At 33.2% G+C, this 27,511-nt stretch overlaps 1 protein-coding gene and 1 long non-coding RNA gene across 2 annotated transcripts in view; both read left to right on the forward strand.

Annotated features, from left to right (window-relative positions):
• The window catches only part of LOC139485827 (uncharacterized), a 971,519-nt gene that overhangs the window by 165,248 nt on the left and 778,760 nt on the right, over positions 1-27,511 (forward strand). The gene's annotated exons all lie outside the window — the stretch shown is intronic.
• LOC139485743 (mycocerosic acid synthase-like) lies at positions 872-26,933 on the forward strand. Its single transcript, XM_071270402.1, has 8 exons — positions 872-1,079; positions 2,745-2,905; positions 6,200-6,403; positions 6,830-7,011; positions 7,451-7,625; positions 15,630-22,550; positions 23,282-23,443; positions 24,256-26,933. Exons 1-8 carry the CDS (start codon positions 880-882, stop codon positions 24,405-24,407), a joined length of 8,157 nt encoding a protein of 2,718 aa, XP_071126503.1. The 5' UTR covers positions 872-879; the 3' UTR covers positions 24,408-26,933.

Genomic DNA, 27,511 nt, shown 5'->3' on the forward strand with positions numbered 1-27,511 from the left:
CTTAACCGGGAGAACCAAATGAACTCTCTCAAACGGTTCTAAACGTATCAAGACCGGTTGAGTATATTACTTATTAAGCGTTACCTACTACTGTTTGCATGCATTATTCGTGTTTGTATACCATTTAATACCAAGGAGGTTAATGTCAAACACGATTTCAATGAGGTACAACAATTGAGAATTTTCAATCGGTAGAATTGTCTGACTAGTCATGTTTTTCAATGAATCTTCCTGGTTACATGCAAATTTAAATTGTCATTTGATTACTTGAATGATAACTTTATGACATGTTTATAAAAAGTAACATATGCAATATTAAAATCACGAATACAATAATTAGTCATGCATTTTTAAGCAAGTAACAGTCTTCATTGTTAAATGTAAAGAGAACCAGGGAAAACCAAAAACGTAATAGCATAAAATCTAATTAAAAAAATAAGAAATTTGTATTGTACAATTACCAAGTAGTTAATCAACCGAACAAATGTACTGAGTATTTTTCGAAGTACTACAGCAGGAACTTTTCTATTGGTTGGAATTCAGTGCACACGAAGGTAACTCCTTCTCTGTTAAGTCACATTTAAAGAGCAACTCAGTGATTTTTTTTTAGTTTTAACAAGCAAAATGTACAAGATGTATTGATCTCATCAATCTTTTAATGCAAGGTGAGTAAAACAAAGTATTGTTTATCTATTCAAAAATATCCGTATTAAATCTTTTAATGATAAAATAAACAAATTTTTGAACAGTCTTTATAACTTCACAAAAAACTATAATTTAACCAACATGACTTTTTGAGTCCCGCATTTCCCTTTTTAAATGTTAATACCTTTATTTAGGAATTTTCTCAGATGGACCTTATAACCTAGATCAAAACAGATGGAAGAAATTGCTATAGTAGGAATAGCTTGTCGCTTCCCTGGTGGTAAAGATATAGATGAATTCTGGGAAGTATTGAAAAATGGAGAAGACCACGTACTGGATGTCCCCAAGGAGAGATGGAATGTTGATATCATTGATATTCCGGACTTAGACGATGAATGGAAAGAACAAGCTTCTAAAAGTGGTTTGATACAAGAGTATGTAAAATGGCAGTAATCAAATATTGCTTTGACTTTCTAAAAAAACTGAAAAATATTTTAATGAAAGAGAAAAAAAAGTAAGAACACGATATCCAATTTGACAGAACAAAATGTGTGTTTCCTTCTGTTTCAGTCAGGAATCACATCTGATTCAGTAGTTGTTGATTTGTCAGGAAAATAACAGTTGTTCTTCACTTGTTCCGTTGATTGATAGCGTTTGATTTTGTTAATGTTTATGGAAATCCCATTTTTGAATATTCCTTGAAGTTCTCTATACTTTTTGTTGATTGAGAACATGAAATTGGCATTAAACTTCTTATCAACTTTTTTAAGCTTAAATGCAGGTACTAGAAGCTTGTATGTGTTTTTATACAAGCTGAGCTGACAAAATGCAAATCAACACTAAAAACACATGGAAATCCGTTAAAGAATATAGATTAATTATCCAAAGGCAACATATTCAATAGCAGATCTTCCTGGTTTGCTTTTGTCTGTCTGGTTTTCTATTATAATTTTAATAACTAAATGATCTTGTATAGTACTTGTAACATTCCTATCGTGGCATGTGCACCATGCTGGTATTATCTACATATTATTTCATTATTTCATTCTTTGTGCACATGTGTGTACTGTGGTTTGAAAGTATAGTAAAAACTATTGTCAATATTTGTATAAAGTTCGAGATTGCATGTTCGTTACGTAAGCGTGTGACTGATTTTGATACCATGTCTGTCGTTGATGAAATATGTACACTGTTGTTCTATGGTTTGCATTTTGTTTTGACTATTATATTCTTTGTGTGTGCGTCTCTTTGTGATAAATGTGTTTGCATGTGTTTGTGCTGTATTTCTGTCACGTAGTGCTGTCATTTCAGAGATATTTTATTTTAACATCATCAAAAAATGGGAGATTTTGGCTAGCCATTCAACTAGGTTCAACTCACCATGTCTTCTTAAAATGTCGTGCACTAGGTCAGGCATATGGTAGTTGTTATCATATAGTTCGTTTCTATGTATATTGGTGGGTTTTTTTTGTTGCACTTTAGCCATCCTGCTGTTCCTTTTTTCCCTCTTTTAGTTGATGTGATTTCCACGGTTTTAGTTTATTACCCGGATTTGTTTTCTCACAATCAAATGAGAACGGTTGAACACCGGTAAACTACAGTTGATTTATATATACACGTTTACTTTTCTACATTGGTTAGAGGTATAGAGGGAGGGTTGAGATCTCACAAACATGTTTAACCCCGCCGCATTTTTGCGCCTGTCCCAAGTCAGGAGCCTCTGGCCTTTGTTAGTCTTGTATTATTTTAATTTTAGTTTCTTGTGTACAATTTGGAAATTAGTATGGCGTTCCTTATCACTGGACTAGTATATATTTGTTTAGGGGCCAGCTGAAGGACGCCTCCGGGTGCGGGAATTTCTCGCTACATTGAAGACCTGTTGGTGACCCTCTGCTGTTGTTTTTTATTTGGTCGGGTTGTTGTCTCTTTGACACATTCCCCATTTCCATTCTCAATTTTATGTCTTTTCTTGACAAATTTAAATCTTAATCCATGCAAGTCATGTATTTATTTCAAGAAATAGATCAAAACGTACACGTTCTTTATTTTGCAATGACTTTGTGTTTCCAAACATCACCAAATTGTTCTTGTTTTGCTAGCTATGATAAATGGGACAATAAACTCTTTGGAATCAGTGAGTCAGAGGCTGGATGGATGGATCCACAGCAATGTCTTGCCCTTGAGGTTACATATTCCGCGTTGGAAGATGGAGGTTTTACTAGAGAAAAGATCAAAGGAACTAATACTGGTGTCTACATTGGTAAGTTACCCCAGATTTTTAAATTGATGTCACGTAAACCCCATCAAACGCCAAAGTGGTTCAAGTGCTCAGAAATTCAAATCAGTACCTGTTCCAACTGATTTACTACTGTTATTCATTGCAAACATACGATATATTATCACATATCATATAGTCTTATCTCTTTTTGTTTAGCCTCACACACAGAACTAATTTGAGCGTATTTACACCACAATTTTTACTTTAAGGACTAGCAGGAAATCGATAACTAAATTTTAAATGCTTTGTTTGATTCAGAAAATTATAACGTTTTCTGGAACTTAATATTCTGGTTTTTTTTTCGTTCCTACAGAAGGTGCAAGTTTTGAAAATGTTTGAGATGTTCCCCTGTATAAATAATTGTAGCGAGTTGTATTGAGTAAGTAGACAATAGATGGATAACAGATATTTGGACAACAATAGTTGATTTTAACTGTGTATAGTAGTGGACCATATCAAATGAAACTCGGGTGTTTGTTCATTTTTATCACCTTCTGTAGGCTTTAAAGAAGGAAATCTTAAGTTCCAGGTAGGTTTTTAATTTTCTGAAACATAATATGCATTCACATTTTAATTATCTAGTTCCTGCCATGCCTTTAACTTTTCCCAGTGCACAAGTTTGTCTGTTCTCACAGTACATTTTGTGGTGTTAACACGGCCATATTTTAAAATTTCGTCTGATGAATTTCATCAGTAGCCATAGAAACATATTTGTGTCATTCATACAGAAAATTATATCACAAAACAATATGTAAAAAGAACTTATTGTTACAGTTTGCCATGAAAATAATTAGTTTAAGATATAAAAATAATAACTTATCTTAGATGTGATCCGATATATCCATTTACATGTGAAAATCAAGTTCAAGTTAATCAAATCCAATATGGAAAAAAACCACCAGTATATAATATCTCATTCTCATTTTGAGGGTCACATACACAACAGAGCGCTAACAAACATTTAAATGACATAATGGAATTGCAAATGATATTATTACATAGATTAAAAAAAACACATTTCATTTTGTTGTAAAATCTGTTTTTGTTACACTCTAAATAATATCTCCTTTCAAATAGTTTTTAACAGCTATAACTGTTACTATTTTACCCCAACAATTTAATAAACATGCATTCTCGCTTTGGTTTTCTAAAAAAAAAATAATTAAAAGTTACTCCCACTTTGTACATTATAAAAATACAAACTTTGCAATTTTAATTTAAAAAAAGGCTGCACTTCTACCTGGCACAAATAACTTCCTCAGATAACTTCAGACGTTTTGTGAAAGTGCTACACATTCTAAGCCCGTCCCACATTGTAATTATTACTTTTTTTATTTCCATTGTTCGAAATGGTTGCAAGTGTAATTGGTTTGATAAAGGTACTAGTACGTTTGTGTTTTTTTTCTAATTTAAAGTGGCCTCGCACATACAATAAACTTCTGGGCTACCTGTATATTTATATTTAGACGGATGATATATTTAGATATTTGTATATATATCTCGAATTGTTAAAAGTCTTGAGTATAGATAAATATATCCAAATAAAAAAGTCCAATATTTCCGTATACTGCATATATTATTTGATATTTACTAGTACTTTCATGTTTTACAACAGTCTTCAGGTAAAAGGCAAATAATTATAGGTGGATTTTCGAGGTACTTTATATATATATATATATGTACGTCTAAACAAGTGACAACTCTACAACAGATCCATTTATTGGATTACTAGTGAAGGTGAAAAACACATATTATATTCATGATTAGGCTAAAAACACATATTATATTCATAATAAGGGTCCCGACGAATGGCGGGTCGCCCTATAATGATCAGTCCGTCAGTCTGTCGTAACACATTGTGTCTACTCTTTATGTTGAGAACCGTTATGATTTTAAAATTTATACTTGCCAGTCATATTAACCAACACCAGAGGACATGCCAAAATGTATGCACAACTTCCTAGGTCCAAGGTCAAGGTCAAAAGCTTTGGTTTCAGTTGACAACCCCACGTTCTGTGGAAAAGAAACATTTTTGCATCACACGTTATTCACAGGCAGATGGCTCCCATCTCAATAATGTCTATAGTTACTCCAAATATCATCACAACAAAGTTAAATCTGCAAATAAATATATGCTACATGCATTTTCTAAATTTATTTCATTTGTTAAATGGCTGAATGCTTTAAACATTCTTGCATTTTATATATTCAAAAAAAATAATTATGCATTTTGTAAAAAATATTTTATAGTATGAAATATTAAAAAACAAAATTGGGCAATTATCAAACAACAGAGCAGTTTTAATTAGTATGATAATTACTGAATTTAAAAGCTTGCATTCTAAGACCTTTGATTAATCACAATAGTTTCTGAATTATTATTTTCACAGGGACAAATTTTTTTGTCATTTTGTACAAAATTTGGATTACAGGATCACATATTTCCCGATCAATTTTCAAATACATGGTTTGGCGTGAAATCTTATCGCTTCCAACGCATTCAGCTTTGTTAATAAGTTTCAAGTTAAAAACTTAACATTCGACCAACTTTGGGTTTCGCACATACTTGAACATCTTTGTTTGTTCCCAACAGATACAAAGTCATACTAGAATGAATAGATTTACTGACACCTTTCTGCTTATTACATTACCTAACATTCCGACGCAGATATACACAAAAAAGGTTGATGCACCCATAGCAGACGACACTTACCCTGTCGATGCATTTGTATTTGTTTCTTTGTGGTCGATTTTCCATATTTTAATAATAGTTAGCTCCTGTACAAAAATGTAGCATTAATTCATCAGAATTTAAAGATCTGATAATTCCCTTTAGACAGTGAGGAGGAAGATCATAATATCCTTGCATCACAACTAAACATGGCCTTGTATGGCACAACGTATGCTTTATATAGAGGAGAATTTGTTTACCTGAACATGCGGGTTATATAACTTAATGGCGATGCACCTTTCTGTCCATATCCAAAATACCGTCACCTGAAGAAGAAGTCCAAATGTCTATCCTTAATCCAGATCAATCCATTGCAAGGCTTGCAAAACTTACCTCTTTAATTCGTAATCAATTTGTCCTCGTCGTAAATATGCATGAAATATTCATTAATCAATGCCATAAAAATAACATAAAACAAACAGTTAGACAATATAAAACATGCTTCTGATTTTTCTCCATTTTTGTTATGAGTCTAGAATTAAAAAAAAATCATTTGTAGCATACTATTTTACACAATAAATAGAGCAACTTATTGTACTTTTAAGGATGTATGAACAAAGATTTGTCACTAGGATTGAACGAATCGCTACATGAATTTAACAATTTCCTTGTAACTGGAATGTCATCTAGCATTATTTCGAATCGTTTATCCTATTTCTTCGACATTAGAGGTCCATCATTGACGATTGACACTGCATGTTCTTCTGCATTAGTCGCTATTCACCTAGGCTGTCAAGCTATCAGATCAGGTAAATACATTTAACTAGTGTATATTAGAAATCTATACGCATTATGAAATAATCAACCACTACAAACGAAGTTATCGTATAACATACTCACGACACGTTTTTCTGTTATACCTATCATATGATTTGCTCAATGAATGTTAATATTTTTTTTATCAGAATCTCATAACATTATTCTTCTAAAAGTATCAAAACGAAAAAGGCATATAAATCAGAATCTAAAATTGTATGTGGTCAACTTGACTAATGTAATCCGTTCGATATTATGTTAATAAATGTTTGTTTCCTTTCAATATCTGCATTTGACTAATGTTAATAATGAGATCTAGGATTTGAATCCCTGTACACATGCGCTGAACTCCAAGCAGAGACCATGATCACAGGCGTTGAAGCAGTGAAACAATAAAAAAAACTCTTATAAATTTTTAGGGGATTGTTCAATGGCGATTTGCGGTGGTGTAAACAGCATGATTACGCCTATCAATTATATCCCGTTAATTAAAGCTGGGATGACGTCTAAAACTGGAAAAAGTCATACTTTTTCTAAGGATGCTGATGGATATGCACGAGGAGAAGGCTGTGGAATGGTGGTTCTAAAAAGCCTGAAACAAGTAAATATTACGGCTTTTTTCATTCAATAAATGGTTCAATTTATTGTGAGAAATAGTAAATTTTGGGCGGTTAGGTACATACTGGCATCATGAAATTTTGTCATGTTCTTTTCTATGGATATGCGCAGCTAACGTCTTAAAAATTCCAATTGGATAAAAAAAAATGTGTATTATTTAAACATACTCACTTTTGCAAACAGCAAAGCAGAAATTGGAGAGGAATAGTAGTTAACTGGTTACAAATTTGCGAAGAGTAGAACTGCTTTGACATAGAAATGTAATCGTTAATGTACATAACATTAGATTTGTATTTGACGATATAAGTCAACGTTAAATAAAATCATTCTCACAATGTTCCTAATTATGAATATTACCATGTAATGTATAACCTCGACAATAAGTTTAATTTTATCTTATACTAAAGTTTATATTGTTCAAGGCAAAAAAGGATGGTGATAAAATTTGGGCTGTTATTATGTCTGGTTGTAACCAAGATGGAAAAGAAAATACGCCAATCACAGCCCCATCTGGGAAACAACAGATCGAGTTGATGGAAAGATTGTATTCCTTGCATGGTATCTCTCCCGCAGACATACAGTACATCGAATCGCATGGTAAAGTAAAATCACTTACTGTGTACTTTTTTTGCAATCAAACAGGAGGGTCTAGATGAGGGGGCCTTAATTTCTGTATTCTTTAATTTTTTATGATATTTTTTATGATATTTTTTTGTAATTTAGCACCTCCTTATTCTCTATTTATTTGCTGACTTGGCCTAAAAGGGCCAAGTGAGTTTTTCTCATCACCTGTCGTCAGTCGTCGTCGTTAACTTTTAAAAATATCTTCTCTTCATACAACCAGTTGTTGCTCTTTAATCGGTAATTTCAAGGATATTTTGCAGTTTTCGGTTATTATCTTGAATATCATAAAAAGATAAACTAGAGATAAACTGTCAACAGCAAAATTGTTCAGCAAAGTAAGATCTACAAATGAATCAACCTGACCAAAATGTCAATTGATCCAATAAGTAGTTATTGGCCTTCATAGTCTATGTTTTTTTAACAATTCTTTGTATATTTGTGTTATCTTTTACAAAAATTTTCTCTTCTAAATCTAGTGAGACAAATTTAACAAAACTTGGCCATAATCATTATAATATCTAGTTTATAAAAATAGGTCAGATAATAACCCCTAAGGAAAACTTTGAGGGCCATGCTAATTTGCTTTTTTCCAATTTAAATTTAAACAAATTATTAATTTGATACATGTATAACATATCATCAATTGGATATAACAGTTTATCAATTTGATCTAATAACATGTATAACGGTTATGCCCGCATCACACTGTCCCGATTTTTATATACGATGGACACCCGAATGCGAAAATTGTAAGTTCGTACGAAGTTGGTCCCGATCTCGTTAAAATACCCAAAAGTGACCGAAGCAAGTACGATGAATAACGAAGTCTATACGATTGTGCCGAAAGTATATACGATAGCAAAAGATGGACATACGAATGTTAACCGAAGACAGTATTTAAGCTTCAAATCTCAGCCGAAGCCTACAAGATGGATCACGAATGGCTACACGATGGATTACGATGATGGCGCGATGGCCATACGATGTTTAAAAGACGTCGTGTACAGCTTACGATGCATTTAGATTATATGCCGAAGGCATCACGCGTTTTAAATTGTTTGATCAATATTGAATATACATTATATTGTACATTTAATTTTGGTTTAATCATAAAACGGATCCGGAAGACCGTGGGTATTTCCAGTTACTGAATAATTTGGTTGATTTCTAAACAAATAGTTTATGTATCAAATATGCGTATTCAATTTACCATTTTCTGCATGTGTCATATACAAATATAGTGTCCATATTTGTCCCCAATATGTTACATACGAGGGGATGCCACGCTCGGCATTGCCTTGTTTAAACTGTAAAATGTGTGCACTAGTCTGAATAATCACCCATAATTATGCCCATGTTTACTGATCTATCTTAAAGGTAAGGTAAGGGGTTCGTTGATCCCTTTTATTGAAAAGGAAAGGAAGGATGTGGGGAAAGCAACAAATGTGGCAAATATGACATATAGAAAACAAAATGTTTATGGAGTAAACATTCATGTGACAACAACTCAGACGATACATAAAAAATCAGAATAATGAAGAAAAAGTTGGTTTCCCTATATACGTGTACCTGCAGTGTTGGTATACGAGGCGCGTTTATGATTTTTATTATGTTATTTGATATGAAAAATTGACAAAAAATAATATTTTATTTGTAAAAGTAAATCCTGAGCCTGTAATACCTGCTCTTCTTGTTCCATTTGAATTAATAGAAACAACGCTGTCGCCTTTCTTGTTTGCAAAGAATCATATCATATGAGGTCCATGTTCTTTCTTTCTTAACTGTCGTATTAGACTGACCAGTGCATATCGCGCATGACACTTTAAATGTATTTAAGCGCGAAAATTAACTTACATGTAGCTGGATTTATTGCCGTCGTAGTTCCATCTTGTCACCTTCGTACTTTTATTCGATGGCATCACGACGGGATTACGAGGTCTTCACGAAGTCGTGTTGCCATCGTAAGACCTTCGGCTATCTTCGTGATTCATTCGTGTAGACATCGTAATGTCAAAACTGCCCGATGGAAACGATGAAAACACGAATGCAATACGATGTTCAAAGATGCATTCGCGGTGACATTACGATGGTGAGGATGGTGATACGAACTGAATACGAACCCTAAACATCGGACGCACCTTCGGGGATTTTTTAACATGTTAAAAAATTTAGAACCCTTCCCGAAGTTGTCCCCGAAGGCTAGAAAAGTGGCCGATGGTTCTACAATGGTTAAAGATGGCACTACGAATAGCCCGATCTAGATACGATCAGTCCCGATTTTGAAAATTTCCATAATCGTGTTGCCATCGGCGTAAAAATCGGTACAGTGTGACGCGGGCATAATTAACCAATTATATATAACAAATTATTTTACCAGAATATTCATTTCATATAACAAATTATTAATTTGATTTAACTGATTGTTTATTTGATATAAAACAAATATTAATTTGATATAATAATTTGATGTAACAAATTGTCAATTTGATATAATAAATTAGGAATTTCTCTACCTATAGCATGATTTTCTCATAATAGTGATAAATCAAAAGATTGCGTAACATAAACTGGCGCATTTTGTGTATTAATCCATCGTTTTCTGACGTCCAGTGACAAAAATCTAATGCCTACTCAAAACTCTTTTAACGGTTTTCATTAACCCATCCTCCTTCCCTTTTATTTGAGGCAGTTTTTAAGACTATTTTCTCTATTTCGATTGGTACCTGGGATTTGGTGTATTAGAACGAACCATGAATGTATAATCTATATAATACTTCCGTGAACGATCGAATATATGAGAAAAAAAGGGTTTCATTTATCAATTTATATTGCATTTTTTCAAGACAGGACAACATAAATAGTTTTATTGCACAGGCATATGTATCAGAAAAAAAATCGTATATACCTTGTATTAAGGTATATATTTTAATAGGTATATACTAAAGTATATATAGGAAAACAAATACTGAGACAATGCTTGTGTTCTATTTGGATATTGGTGTTTCTAGGAACATAGGAACATGCAAAGATGCAAAAGTTTCCTACTCTTTTTCAAAAAGTCTGGCATATGAAATAAAGATGATATGATATGATTGCCAATGAAACAACTCCCCAAGAGAGACCAAATGCCACAGAATTAACAGCTATCTGTCACCGTTCTTATAAAAATTCAATAGAAACATGAAAGTATTAATTAAACATTGCATTTTTGTTACATAGATTTGTTTTTATATCTAGACTTGATTTAGAAAAAAGACACACGTTCGATAAATTATTCAGAAGGGTTGTGGAGTTTTGATTTCTGTTGAACAGCTCATGTGTATAATCTGAGTAACTTGATAACGATGTATTTACAGGGTAAGAAACTCGGATTAAGACGAATGCAAAAACTTGTAGGTCTACATCTTTTCACAGTTTTAGTGTTTCACTTATATATTCTAAATAGTGAAGCGTGAGAACAACTAGCCATGCTTCCGTAAACCCGTCCTTCCAACTAACATAGCTAAAAAAGAACATAGGGTTAAAATGCAAGTTTTGTCTTTTATTTTATGAACCGTTATATGGCCACACCAAATTAATTTCTTGTTCTACGGATTTCCCCCCCCAAAAAATTGGGGCGAGCGAGCGAGCGATTTGAAAATTTTAATAAAAATAAAATAAGTTAAAAAAATTTTGAGGCCATGCTTGAAAATTAAAGGAGAGCGATTATTTATATTATTTTGTAAACATAGATCATAGGTTAAGACAATATTAATCAAAACAAGATGCTATAAAACTTGATTTACCACTTGTGTTTTGACATTTCTTTACTAAGTTCATTAGCTGCCAAGTGTTTTTTTTCCCAGTTCACCAAGACATGTAATGCCTACTTTTAATTGAAGCACATTTATCTGTAATCTCTAATATATATTCTGCTAATGTAGGCACACCTCTTCCGATACTAGTAATGGAGTTCACAACATGAATATAAATATTTTCCACCAATATCACTGTACACTATTTACATTGTACATCATATCATTGACGATCAAATTGGGCTTAATGTCAATATAAGCAGCATCAACTCATTAAATACTTTAAAATCAAAAATATTTATCTAAAGACATCACTGTTTAAGAGTAGACAATTATGACCACCAATCGTCACTTAGGGTTCATATAAAGTTATTATCTACTTTCTCTTCTTTTTTTTTATATCATCTACCTGCAACAGTCTATACCTTTCACAATGGAGATTGAAACATAATCGTCTACACTTTGGAGTTATAATGTTCTGTATCACTTTAAAAACTTTTTTCATTTCTTAACATTACCATGTAAGAAAAAAGGATCTATAATCAGTTGTAAAATGTCAAATTGTTCATCTTTCATATTAAAAACAGGTAACTTTTCACTATAGGAATTAATTAAATCTTCCAAAATCGGTTTTCTGATATCTTCTAGACTTTTACACGTTAACAAAAAATGTGGTAAAGTTTCTTCTGTTTCATTTCACAATTTGCATATAGACAGTTCTCAATTATTTATAAACTTGGCTCTAACTGTTTGTAGAATGTAACTCCCAGTAGCTATTTTCAAATGTCTAGGAATTCTTATAATTTCCCTTGATTTCATAGTTTTTGTATTTGCAATATGATAAACGTATATAATTTATCATTTATGACTTCTTGTATTAGGCAATCATTTAACTTCAATGTGGGAGGTTTTTGGTTTGAGACTGATTTTTGTCATGCAAAGCGCGGTCAATTTTATTAAATTTTTCAATGCTTTTTTCAATCAAATTATATTTTTCAATATTTAACAATATAAGGTAAGGGGGAAATTTCGATCCAGAACTTGTTTTTCATCAAATTGGGGATCGAATATGGTTCTAGAAAATAACATATATGTACCCCCTTCCCCTTTTGTTATTAGTTTCTGAGGCATCATATATTGAACTGAATAATTGAATAATTATTTCAATTGCTTTAAATGGTCTCCATTGAATTGCCATGCGATGGACATCTTTGGTCGTTCCAAGGCTAAGACATGACCTATACCTAGCATTGGGGGTGGGGTGGGGGAGGGGCTATTTGTAAATATGTGTACATTCTATTTTTTTGTGTTATACTGTTCAACATGTGGCTTTTGTCCACACTAAACAACATGCTATATAGGACATCAAATGTTAAACAATTCAAACAGAAAAACCAACGACCCAATATGTATACCAACGTAGAAATACTTATGAACTACGCCAAAATTGGCAAAAAACAACAAATACTGAACAACAGGGTCCTGACTCACGACATGTGCATAAACATGCAGCGGGTATGGATAGTTTTGTTCCGCCGGCAAACGATATTGCAGTTGCAGGCAACACTTCTCAAGCCTCCTAATGCATGAAACAGTTTAAAGGACCGCATTTGATATTTGTGTGAGTTAGTGGTTTAGTGGTTAATTCAATGGCTACAGTGCTGAAGGTCCTGAGTTCGATTCTCACTCGGGGTGCTAAAACATATCAGTACATCAGAAGGATAATTTTCACCCTCTCACACACATCTCTGGTATTCAGACCGGAGTTTAAACTAGAATGGCCCGTTCATTGGGGGCCTCGGTTGGTCAAAGTTGCCCCCTACTTTGACCTGAAGATCAATCTTCTGATATCTCTCTGTTTGTCTGTTTCCACGGTTTTCTCCGAGTATTTTGGCTTCCTCCACCATTAAAACAGACTTCCCGGTGTCCTAGCACTCCCTTTGTGTTGGGTGGGGCTTGATTGTTTTTGTAAAAATAATTGTCGTATAAATATACGTTAGTGACATATCTCCATTTATCCCGATAGGGAGTGTACATGGATGCCACTGTACCCTCGCAGCTTTCGAGGGGTTCTTCGGATAATAAAGGCATTTACCAGTAAATACATTCATTGACTAAAACGCTCTTGCGATCGCTTTTTATCTTTTTAATGTTTATAAAAATATGATGCGGGAAATAGACACGAATACATTTCCGGATACGGGAAGCGGGAACATTAAAAAAAATTAAAAGATATATATATTTTGAAAAAAATGCGTGCGGGCGGGTCCGTAGAACAAGGAGTTAAATTGGTGTGGCATAAAGAGAGAAAAATCTGAAAGGAGAAAACATGTTCAGAGAAATGACATCTACAATTGTCTATATGCATGCTATATATACGTAAAAACTGTTGAACAACTCATTATAGGAGTTATTGCCCATAAATTACAAATTTTATCATTTTTTTTCTTTCATTTTTACTTATTACCATGAAAAGCTATGATATTAAGAGAGACACATTTTTTCTGTTATGCCTTTATAAAAATAATAATATAAATATTGATAAGTCAAAGAAACTAAACAGACTTAAAAACCAATAAAGGAAGATTTTAAAAAATTGAGATTTTTGTCATGAAGTCTTTTGTCATCTAGAAGGTTGGAGAGTGTCCTTTGTTTAATATGCTCATAGACCAAGGTGAGCGACACAGACTCTTAGGAGCCTATAGTTATAATTTATCACCTAATCCTCTATTCTTTATTTTTTGGTCCGTTGTTTTTTTTATTCTTTATATATTTTGCCCATTCTTTTCTATTCTGTAAACCTCCATTTGCACCCTCTTATAGGAAGGAAGATGATAAATGGGTCAGTTATATGTCTCACCTCTCAGATACTTACATGTATTACTCGTTTATAGTTCTCTTTTTGAAACAAGTGTAACCACCTTTAAGGGTCTCGCGGTAACGTGTGTAACCAGCTCAGTTGCCTCTCAGTATTGTACTTGCCTCGAATGCGAGCGTCACTTTGTTCGGTTCCCGGCTTATTAAAACTATATTTCGTGCAAACTGTTAGCTAAAATAATCAACGTATTATATGTTAGTTTAAAGTCATGATGTCAGAAACGGTTATAAATTGAATGATTGTTGGTGGCTTAACGTCGAATGTAAAAAAAATCATAAATGATTAGGACGAGATTAAATTAAATATACAAACATATAATAGGGGTCCAGTGTGGCTGAAAAGGATCGATTTAGAATATCATTGTGAAATTAAATTTTATTGGATAGGGACAAAACTTTAGCATTACAACAGGCCACTCACGAACCCCCGACGGATTTGTTGCAATGGTTTCTATCGTACAAATTTAAAGAGCGTGATACTTTCTGTACATGACGCATCGGATTTAACGATCTTTTCCGACCATATTTGGTTGCGAATTTGTAACCTTCACAATCAAACGTACAACCAATTTGTTCAGACAATAGTTCAATGCAGAACGTAGAGAATATATACTAAGTGTCGTTTTCAACTATACATCGCGGATTTTCTAAGAAAAATCCTGGTATTGTTCAAAATGAGCTTCATATTCGAGATGCAGCTGATATTTTACAATACAGTTTCATTTTTTCCTAGTCTTATATGTTATAGATTTAGAAAACTGTTCAGTTTTTTTTCAAGTTTGAATATATACCATATTGCTTAATGAACACAAACTATAGTCAAGAAAGATACTAATTTTCTAAATTCAAAAATGTCGGATTGTTCTTTTTTATGCGAATTAATATTATGTAATATTTTGTTAATTTATTTCTTTAATATTTCATTAGAGTTTAGTCTGTGCTATTTAAGGAAAACAAAACCATTTTAACGTACCAATTTTAACTAACTACGACATGTACGACTAATATTTTCTTTGTTTCTTACATGATTTGGTTCAACATTTCGCAGCCAAAATGTTTTATTATGTAACGTATTAGCCATTTATGTGTGTGCGCATATTATTTTCCTAAACAACACTACATCAAAACATCTCATATCAGATTTAGTTCAGGATTTTTAGTGAGTAATTCTCACCTGTTATGTCCGCCTTGCGACAATTGATAACTCAGTAATGCTCTTAAAAGGGTTCCCATTTGATATGACAAAATGTCAAATGATCTTTCAAAAAAAAGCCTAACGTTAACGTTATTAGGTGTTTTTTTTCAGGAACGGGGACTCCGATCGGTGATCCAACAGAGACAAATGCGTTGGCAGAATTTTTCTCTCCGTTTCTGTCTAAAGACAGAAAAATTCCTATCGGCTCTGTAAAGACAAATATCGGACATTTAGAATCATCAGCGGGAACCGCAGGTCTAATAAAAGTTCTCTTAATGATGAAACATGCCAAAATTGTGCCATCATTACATTATTCGAAGGAAAATGCTAATCCTAACATCGACTTTGATTCAATTCCTTTAGAAGTTTCGACAGACATAAGAATATGGAAAGAACGCAATGATGGAACACGAATATCATGCATAAATTCGTTTGGATTTGGAGGAACTAACAGTCATGCAGTAATAAAACAGTTAGCAAAGACAGTCCCCATAAAAGATAGTAGTACTTGCAAACCAATCACGGTAGATTTTATAATAGCTATATCTGCTGCATCCCAGGAAGCCTTAACGTATACAGTTAAACATTATATACAAAAAATCAAAACCGAAAGTTATAATATACAAGAATTGTCATTCACCTCTCTGATGAAAAGAAGTCATTATCGATATAGACTTGCGGTAGTTACCCATAGTACTAATGACCTTGAAGAACAGTTGACAGCCATTAACACCACAGCAGACGAAATCTCAAAGAAAATTAAACCTGTCCAATTAATTTTTTTATTTTGTGGTGTTGGTACAGTGTGGGTAGGAATGTGTCAGGGTTTTCTCAATAAAAGTAAAATATTCAAGGACACTGTCATGAAAATCGACAATGAATTGATCAAATATACAAAAATTAGTATACTTGACACATTGAAAAATCCATCAAGTACCTTTCTCAGAGATCCTTTTCTTGGCCCTTTGGCGATATTCACCTGTCAAATTGGTATTTGGGATATGTGGCAAGATAAGGGCGTGACCCCCGATCTTATTGTAGGACAGTCAGTTGGAGAAGTTGCTGCTGCATATGCATCTGGATGTCTTACGTTATCGGAAGCTGTCCAGGTAACCTATTATAGATCTTTCCTTTCCTCAAAGGCAGCCGGCGGAAAAATGCTAATAGTTGGTCATATTAACACTGAAAAACTCGAAGAAATATGTAGTACATACGGCACAAAACTTGCAATCGCCGTGTACAGTAGTAAAGAAACGTGTGTTGTATCCGGGGACGAAAATTCAATCAATGATTTGAAAGAAATTATGTCATCGAACAGTGAGTATTCATCTGTTTTGCTAAAAGAGTTAGATGTCACATGTGCGTATCATAGTTATCATATGACTGACGCCAGCAAACAGCTCAAGTCTGAACTTGCAAATCTGCATGGGAAAACAACCGAAGTTCCAATTATATCAACAGTATCGGGTCAACAAATCAATGGACCTGAAATGGGATCGGCCGCCTATTGGTCTTCAAATCTTCTCAAGCCAGTCCTCCTTAAACAAGCTATATCAAAAGCAATAAATCCAGACAAAAATAATATTTTTATCGAAATTGGTCCAAAGCCAATTCTTCGTGCACATCTGAAAAAAATCACTGACGATACTGCCATGGCGATTCCTTCAAGTAATAATCCGGACGAACATAAGACATTTATGAAAGCAATAAGTGAATTGTACACGCATAATGTCTTCTTGAAACTTGATAAACTATGTACGTTGCAACCATGCTTTACCGATGTTCCACGATATCAATTTCATAGATCTGGAAAGCTATTAATATCAAATAACGTAAGGGCATCTCTACAGGCTAATGTAAGTAAGGGCAGTACACATCCTTTTGTGACAAAACAACCTTTGTCGGACGGATTTAAGGTAACATTATCGAAAGAAAAGACGTCCTATATTTATGATCATGTACTAGATAAACAGCACATTGTACCTGGGGCAATTCATGCTGAGATCGGTCTTGCAGTATCAAAGAGGCACAGTACTTATCCACTGACAGAAACATCTATTGGTTTACACTTTATGAAACCTATTGGTGTTGGTCAAAACTTGCCAGTGGAATTAGAAGTAGACGTATCAACAAAAAACTGTACTTTTGATATCAGAAGAAAAAAACAAATTATTTGCAAAGGAAGATATTTTGAAACGAAAACCTCCGATCTAGTCAATGTTAACATTGACGAAATAAAACAAGTATGTCCTATACATGTCAGTGAGAAGTTGTTCTATGATACCTTAAGAGACCTGGGGTTTGAATACGGACAAATGTTGTCTGTAATCGGCGAATCGTGGAGGTCTGATTCAGAATATTTTGCAGAAATGAAAGTTCCAAATGAGGTAGCGAGTGAAATGCAAACCATGCATTTACATCCATGTATATTAGATGGCATACTACAAACCCTATCTCTTTTATGGATAGCAACACTTGAAAAGTATGAAAAAAATGCTGCTGACGTTTCTCGTCCCATCCCAATTAAAATAGGTGCTTTAACAGTGCGAAAACCTCCTCAAAAGAAAATGTTTGTTTATGGAAAGTTGACGGAGTCAACCGTTCGACACACCTTCCTGAATATTCTTCTGCTTACTGAAAATGGTGAGGTAGTAGCAACAATAGAAAATTACGAAGTGAAGAATATTGCACCAGGACTTAATATTTATTCTATATCTGAAAAGACGTACGAAATTCGCTGGTTACCGGTTCAAGAAGAGAACCTCGATAGGGCGGAAGAATGCCTTGAATACACTTTGTTTGTGTTTTTAACTTCAGCATCATACGATAAATCAAAATCCATATTTGCCGATAGTACGAGTTTGGCAGTTCTTTTAGATGTAGCAAAAGATAAAGTTTTTGACTCTAACGAATTGTTGCAACAACTGCAAACAGCATTAGATGGGAAGCAAATGAAATGGAATAGTATTTCTTGCATAGTATATTTTCCAGGGTTTAATCATTTCACACATGATTTAGATACCAATACAATTTACCACTGCATTAAAGTGTCATGCTTGGTTCTACTCAAAATGCTCCAGAAGTTTGTTGCAGAATCAATAGACAATCCAATTTATGTCATTACAGAAAATACTCAACCGCATTGTGGAGGACAAGAAGGGGTCTTGTATAACGTTACCGGATCTGAACTTTGGGGAATGTGCAGATGTCTTGTACGGGAAAGAACGTACTCGAACCTAAAATTAGTCGATCTTACCGATGCGTTAAATGTAACACTTTTGCCTCTAATTGTAATGAATTCTGGAAAAGATGGCCAGTTGAATTACACACCTGAGTTCCAATGTTCTGGAGGCGTTATATACATGAATCAGATAGTACGATTAAGCGATGATTCGTATGGACATCGAATAAATCGTTACAATCAGTATCAACAGCTCGAACTGAGATCAAACGATTTCAAAAACATGGAAAGTTTGTTTTTTGTTGAAAAAAACACAAGAATGATGTTTGATGAGACAAAACATGAATTGATGCAGATAGAAAATGCTGTGGTTATCCCAAAGATGAGCCCCGTCACTACAACTATGGCAATTGATGATCCAGATCCGTGGAAATATGCAAGGGAAGATGGACACTCTGTTATTGCCACCGAATATTTTGGTAAAATTACTTCAAAGTACAAAACAAATAGCCATTCATTAAACTGTCTTCATTCATCTAGGATTTATCCAGCTAAATCAGATTCACAGAACACGAGCTTTGTTAGCTGTTTTCCAAATACTGTTTCCAACACGGTATTTGTCCCAAAATCGTGTCTGATACCAAAAGTAGCATTCAACAATCATTACAGGCCTGGACTGATGCATGAATGCGTACTGTATCTTTCAATTTTAGAAGTCTTGAAACAAAAGAGTCCGATAGGAATTATTTATGATAAAAGCCTATGTATAGATATAAGCATATTAACATCAATTCTTAATGCATCTAAGTACAAAGTAGTCTTCTGTTTGGATGTTTTCGACTTTTTAGAAAAATGTAGCTTTGGCGGTAAGTGTCAATTAGTTCTTTTTGTAGAAAAAATGACTTGTCTAGCAAAATGCACCACAAAATTCAGTGTCGTCGCCAGTAGGATAATTGCTGTATCACAATTTATTGATAAGGCAAAAGAAAGAGCATTGAGACAGCGGCTTGCTGATATTGACATTTGTATAATTAATTATGACGAAATTTTGAGTGAACCACGACTTGGGAAATTGGTTAAAGCATTGCAAATATTATTATCTAAGAATTGTATAAAAGGTTTACCTGCTGGACATGAAAAAAAATATGTTGTAAATTTCGATTGCAGTTATCACGATGAAAATGCTACCAATGCACTCGATATTGCAGTGAAAATTGACAAACACAGAATCTTCCATAGATCAGCCGGTTACTTAATAACTGGCGGACTAAGTGGTCTTGGATGGGAAATTGTAAATTTGATAGCAAGAATGGGCGGCGGTTGTATCGCAATTGTTGCGAGAAGCACACCCACAGTGGAAAAGCTTTTAGAAATTCAATCACTGAAGGAGAAACATGATTGTAAAATTATATCACTTAAAGGTGATGTAGCAGATTATGAATCATTAAAACAAGCTTTGGACATATACAAAGCTGAGTTTCCATCACATCCTCTAAAAGGTATTTTTCATGGGGCAGCTGTAGTTGACGATGCAATAATCGTTCATATGACAGATACGAAGTTTGAAAAGGTTCTTAAGCCAAAAGTTTTGGGAACATTAAATCTTCACAATCTCACACGTGATATGAAACTTGATTATTTTGTTATGCATTCATCTATAACATCCGTCTTTGGGAACACTGGACAGACTAATTATGGAGCCGGCAATGCTTTTATGGATACATTTGCTTTTTATCGAAGATCAATGGACCTATGTGGACAAACAATCAATTGGGGAGCGTTACATCTAGGTATATTAACTGCATCCGAACACGTTGAGCGGTATCTGAATTCTCAAGGGTATCAAAGTTTGAACCCAGAGGAGATTATGGAATGTTTGATTCACACTCTCTGTAAAAATTTTACTCAGATTGTCTATGGTATTTTCGAATGGGAGACAATAATCCGCCTATCGCCTGATATGCTTCATTTAACGTCCAAGTTACAACCGTTATTAACAGAATTAAACTTAATAGATATATTTACATCAAAACCAAGCCATCAACATATAGATATTGATGTAGACGAGATATTGAAACTTCCACAAGAAAAGCGCTTTAGAAAAATTGTTGAAGCTTTGAGAATGATTGTAGCAGATGCCTTTGCAATAGAACTATTAGGAACAGATGAGAAAACTTTACTTGTTGATCTCGGAATAGATTCCATGAAAGCAATGTCATTGATAAATAACATCTATCTATATTTAAGTTGTAAAATCCCAGTTATAGCTGTTTTAGATCCAGATGCAAACATCGACAAAATTGCTGAGATAATTGTTCAAGAATTTGCGGTTTCCTTTGATGCATGTGGAATGGTACCAGTAGATAAAATACTAGGTATGAAGAATTACTTCAGAGAAAGATATATTGATTTGAATTTCATCGAAAAAGAAATGTACGATTGTCAGACAAGAAGTCCAACCAACTACAATTATTTACAAGTAAAAGTGGCCATATTGAATGAATCTACCGACTTGAAAACAATACAGCAAGCTTTTTTTAAACTCAAAACTGTATATGAATTTTTGGATTCCATCTATATTCAAGATGGCGAATCAACAGTTCGTATTGCGTGGGACGTTGTCTTTCAAGAACAAGAGTTTGAATCTTCTAACAAGGCACTCGTGCATACCATTGAAACCATGCAACCGGAACATGAATTTGATCGACGATTTCGAGATGCCCGTTTCCCGAAAGACCCTGGAGTTAAATTGACAAATAAAAGCGTTGTGTTCGAGGGAAGAATACTGAAAATTTTATTAGATAAAACAGAAGAATGTTCCTATATGATAATCCTTTGCGATCGAATATTCTTTGATCAGAAGTCGGCTTTACAATTGACAATGGAGTTCTTATCTCTATTCGAAAATGACACAGTTTCTGCTGACAATCACTTTCACGACAACGCAACTGCAAGGGAATTAGATGACGCATTTGAACGATTTAAAGGTGAATTAGATAGTTTTTGGCCAAGTCTTTTATCTCACAATATCAAACCAATCGTGATCAGTGACCAAATCACTGACACAAGAAGCGATATTGATATAACAGTAACATCAAGTCAGTGTACACTAAAAACGTCAATATCAGTACGTGAGTTCCTCAGGAAAAATAGAATAAGCATCCAGGAGTTCTTTATTACCATATACCAGATTTTTCTGCACTTAGCTACTGATAATGAAGTTGTATCAGTTGCCTCGTATGTTGACATCAGGCCTTTCATAGATAGGAACAATATTTGTGGAGGATTGGAAAACTGTGTTCCATTTATTGCACAGTTTCAGAACGACAACCAGGAAGTTTCTAGTTTTCTTCGGCAAAACGTTGATGTCATTAGGAAATCAACACAGCTGGGGCTCATGTCTCCGAAATATATGGAAGACATGTTTACAAATACACTTGGGAGTGTAAATGCTTTTATGCACGGAGTTGCTGTAGATCAAACCGATTTTGATGATCATTCGCCAGAATCAAAGATGAGGGTAAATTCCATCATAAATTTCGAATCAAGATTTTTCACAAAATTGCATATTCAAGATCGAGGATCGGATCAACCAATTATGCTTATCCTGCACGCAAATCCAAAATTTGTCCAGATGTCCACATCAACAAAAATACTTGAAGGGTTACAGAAAATTACAGAAGCCATTTTTGCAGTTGAAACTGTTACTTTAACACAAATTAAATCCAAATTTCCCGCTCTTTCAAACCATCCTCTAAATGGAACAGTAAATGGTCGTACCGTTACTATCGTTGAAAGAGGGCATGCTCAGCAAAGTACTGAATACAAAAACAACGACATTGTATATGAAGGTAAAGAAAATTTTGATATTAACTGATATTAGGTAGCTAGGTACTAGTAGTTATATGTAATGAAAATGTTTCCGAATAACATTTTTTTTTCAAACGCTGATATGGTTCAATGGTTCACAATTTATGATTTTTTTTTTATAATTTAACTAATTGATGTTATGTTACAACTTAGACGAAAATGGAAAATTTATTTAAAAAACAGAACCGTCAAATTAAGAGTTATTCTATAACTTTACTTAAACAATGGTTTCATTGTGAAACTCTCTTTAGAATGATGCTGTTTACTGTATACACACTATAATCTATCAAACGTCATATGAAAAATGTGGTCGATACAGCACGCAATGCATTCAATGGGACATAACTCTAAATGAACAAAATGTGTACTTTACATGTCACTCACTTCGGCAGTTTCTTTTGTAATTACTGTTATTATCGAAAGAAAAGTAGTAATAGGTGATGAAAAAGAGCGATAATGTATGACATTAACATAGGCTATTGGTACATGTAAATTATATAACCATAATTCATAACGGAATGCGGGCATTATATGATACGAATATGTTGCTGTCTTAAAACCTAATGGTTAATTCTCAAAATAAAAACATAGTACAGTATTAGATAAATAATGTCGTCTTTTAATTTGTGATCCACGTTTTAGTGTATGCATTTAAAAAAAATACCTGAATGCTATTGATTCTAAAATCTGCTGTTTATGCTTAATTTAATAGGAATGTTTCAAAAGGAAACATCTTATGGCTGGGATCATCCAGTATTACTAAGAATCAAGAACAATGGTATTGATAAAAAAATATTACAGTGGAATGCTGGAAGAAGAACCAAAGAAGTTTCAGCAATGTCAATTCGAAGTGCAAAATGTTCCTGGTTGAACGGTATTCTTCATCTCTTTACTGTGATTTACATTTAAACATTTATTTAGTTGTCATGTCTTATTACTTCTGCAATTATCAAATTTGTAAAATGGCAATCGCAAAACATATTCCAACGGAGAAGATATTTGTACTCTTTATATTTAAGTATTAATTGATATGAAGCATTTGGAAATAATGATTGAAAATGATTAAGTAAGCTTAGTAGATACCAAGGTCTATTAAACACATACATGTAGGTTGAAGATGAAAAGAAAGAAGCATATTATAACAAGTAAAAGTAGAAAAAATACTACACAGCAGTTAAAAAAAACCAACATTGTTTTAAATTGACATGTCGGGGCCTTTTATAGCTGACTATGCAGTATGGGCTTTGCTCATGGTTGAAGGCCGTACGGTGACCTATAGTTGTTAATGTCTGTGTCATTTTGGTCTCTTGTGGACAGTTGTCTCAATGGCAATCATACCACATTTTCTTTTGTATATTGAACACTATATATTAAAATTGTTTGCTATGATTTTATTAGAGACGTCCGGAGATCGAATATGTCATTTTGGTCATGTCGAAACTCAAATTATCAAGTAGTTTATGCATCACTGGCTTTCCAATCTTTTTGTTTTAACGTCGCTGTCTTAAAAATTCAGAAAAACGCTTCGAACGCACCGAATTAATATTTATAAAGTTTTAGTTTCATTTTAATGACTTTTGCTTCCTACATAATATTACAATAGCAACTGGATAAATTATACTTGATAATCGCATGCCACGTTGACGTCATATGTTCTTTAAATTGTAGTCGTATATTTATTTTTAGGGATGGCAGTTGTAGTTATACAAACCAACACCAGACAGTATAATTTCAAGACTTCTGATAAAGACGAGGCAGAATCGTTTTGGAAATTTATGGAACTAATTAGAAGCGATGACGGTAGCTCGCAATCATCCAGTCACCAATTGGTGGACTAGTAATTCATGGCAAGGATCATAATTTGCATTATACGCAAACTATTTGTTGGAAATTCTATGGAACATCCTGGAAAAAACCTACAAATATAGCCTTACAACTTTTACAGAAGTTTGTGATTGTGATTTCTGTTTTATCTGATATCACGGAATCTTGTTGGCAGTGCTTTATTTCATACAACATATTTTACAAATTTAGCTTTATAATTTTTATTTAAATCATCAGGTTTTGGCATAAACACACAAGTCCCATCAAATGTTAGCACTACATGAATGTAGTAAACCTAAAAGGGTAGAAGATAGTAACTTGTTTCAACCTGCCTCCCATTCCAAATTATCAACTAGAATTGTGTTCAAGTCAGTTAGAAACCATGTCATAACTGTCTTTCAGTTACAGCCAGTACACAGTTTCAAAAGTAATTATAGGCTTACTTTTGTCACTAGCAAACTCGTGATGTCCTGACATCCTTTCCAAGGATTATTCTATATCAATAATTTGCGCTTATTTCTCACTTGGGTTTAACTGATGTCCGTAATTTGATAATGAACGTCAGTTTAACCCAAGTTATTTTTCAAAAATATTTCAATTTAATGCCGGAAACACAAGGTTTTTTTTTTTTTTTTAAAATAATGATTTCTTTAGTTTTTCTAGTTTTTCTTTTAACAAATTAATCATGCATATTGAGTGTGAGAGAATTACATAATTAGAATATCTTATTCCTTGTAACATACCTTATTCAGCAAGCGACAATTATAGAATTTCTTTACAAAAAGGGTAGTTGTTGCTGATGTTTTTCTAATGTGTTGAAAACAAATGTTTGCATTTCTTACTGAAGAAACAACGTGTTTTTTTATGTTTCACGTAAATGTCATTTTTGAAGATATATATTTATGGTAAACATGTTATTTAATTTTATTTAGATACACCTGTTGACTATATACACAAATGTAAATACTTTATGTCAGCCCATTAGTGAGATTGTCTTGCACCAACACACATATTTAATTAACCCTCCATACTATGTATGTACGTGTCGATAGTCAGGAGTTAGGCCTGTAATTCGTTAGTTGTCGCTTGTTGCTGTATATCAGATTTGTTTTTCGTTCATTGTTTTGTACATAAATCAAGCCGTTAGTTTTCGTGTTTGAATTATTTTACATTTGCCATTACGTATTTTATAGATTACTAGATGTGATATGGGTTTGCACATCGTCGAAGGCCATATAGTGATCTATTATAGTAGAAAACTATGTCATTTTGTCTCTGGTGAAGAGTTGTTTCATTGGCAATCATACCATGCAATTCTTCTCATTTTTACATTATTCATGCATAGAAACATGCATATTTATATTGACACTATAATTCTTCCATGGTACATGTACAAGCTGTGTTTCACATTTTGTGTTCATTACAGAATATCATTCCCCGCTCGTATTTGGTAGCATGTTTATTGTATTTTATTTACACTTATATGAAACTTAAGAATATATTGTAAAAGCTCTTACTGTTGGCGCATGCACGTATGTGTACTATTGGCTGTATTTGATTTCGTATGAAGTGTTAATACATTTATCCTCTACGTTATTCTCTACCTCTGTAAACTCCATCCAGACCCTAGTAAACATGACTGCATTTTGGTTACATTAGGTATGTTTTATGCGATGTACTTAAATATCATATATATATGTAAATATTATCTTACTGTTTAAACTAAATATTATCTAAAGGTTTGGTATAGAGAGGTCTATATTTCAGTTATGTAGGATAGTTTGAATTTTAGAGAGAAATAGAAATAAAAACATTCTAATGCAATAAATTCAGGAGAAAGTCAGTCAATAAGGAAACTTTGTCATTTGTTGCAGATAAGTAAGAGGGTTTCGTCTACTCTGGTTGAGGTTTACAGAAAAGTTCAAAAATGAGTAAAAAAAATAAAGAAAAGAGAAAAAAGGGGCGCTGAAATATAAAGTGCAGAGAATTAGAGTTGGGGAATAAAGTCTAGTAAAATAAAGCTTGGAGAATAATGGCGAAAAAAAAAGAATAGAGAAATATATTAACGAATACAAAAATCTAGATACCTAAATCACAACCTCAAGAGCTCCATGACAAAGTTATGATAAATACATGTAACGAGGATAACTGTTCTCACATTTATAGTCTGCCAAAGGTCGAAGATATTACCTAAAGGTTTTGTATAGATCGATCCGTAGAGGTGGAGGCATATTTTAGTCCGCGGATAGTTTTAACCTCGAAAAAGACTACTATCTACACAAATGCCTGTTGTATTTCTTTCTCTATGAAAAGATCAAATTCAGAGTTAGATTTTTCCCTTATTTTTTTATTTTTTTCAGTTCGATAAAAAATAGTCAGTCGGAAACCATCTTACAACATTGTTGTTAAATTAGTATAAATATGTCATTCTCGGTTTATTTATTTATACTTAAAATTGTTCTTGTTTTTAATGTAAAATGCTTACATGGTTGTAAATATCAATTTTCATAGAAACAATTTTGAAACATAATATAATTATACTTTTTATGCAGATAAATGATACGATATTATTTTTAATACATTGTTTTATTTATAGTTTTAATAATTAAAAGATCTGATATTGTTATTTGGTGTTTGCAATACTTATTATTAGTATTGATTTTTCTTTCTTTTTTTAGGTTTATTGTTTTGCTTAAAATCATTTGCTACACACTTCATATTGAAAAATGGACATTGGTATTGCAAATGCATCATTGTTGAAACTTTCCAAACGATTATGAAGTATATTAACTTCATGTAAAATATTTTATCTGTATTACTAGTAATTGTCATTAATTGCAATTCTCATAGAAGAAGACCCTATACTGAACGAATACAAATGAGATGAAGAACAACGATCAAGAGTTGTTGACGTATTTTCTAAACTATGTCGAAGTCCTTCCTTTAATCACGAAGTGATTAAAAATTGGTCTAGTCTAAGAGTTGTCTCTCTTTGTCTGTTGTTAATACCAAAATTAAAATACTGCAGACTTTTTGTATATTATACTCATTTGTATAGAGTCCTATAGAGGTTCCATCCTTTGTTTTTCATTTAAAACCTTTTCAACTCATACAAAAA

This window comes from Mytilus edulis, chromosome 1 (genome assembly GCF_963676685.1).
Source record: "Mytilus edulis chromosome 1, xbMytEdul2.2, whole genome shotgun sequence".
NCBI lineage: Eukaryota > Metazoa > Mollusca > Bivalvia > Mytilida > Mytilidae > Mytilus > Mytilus edulis.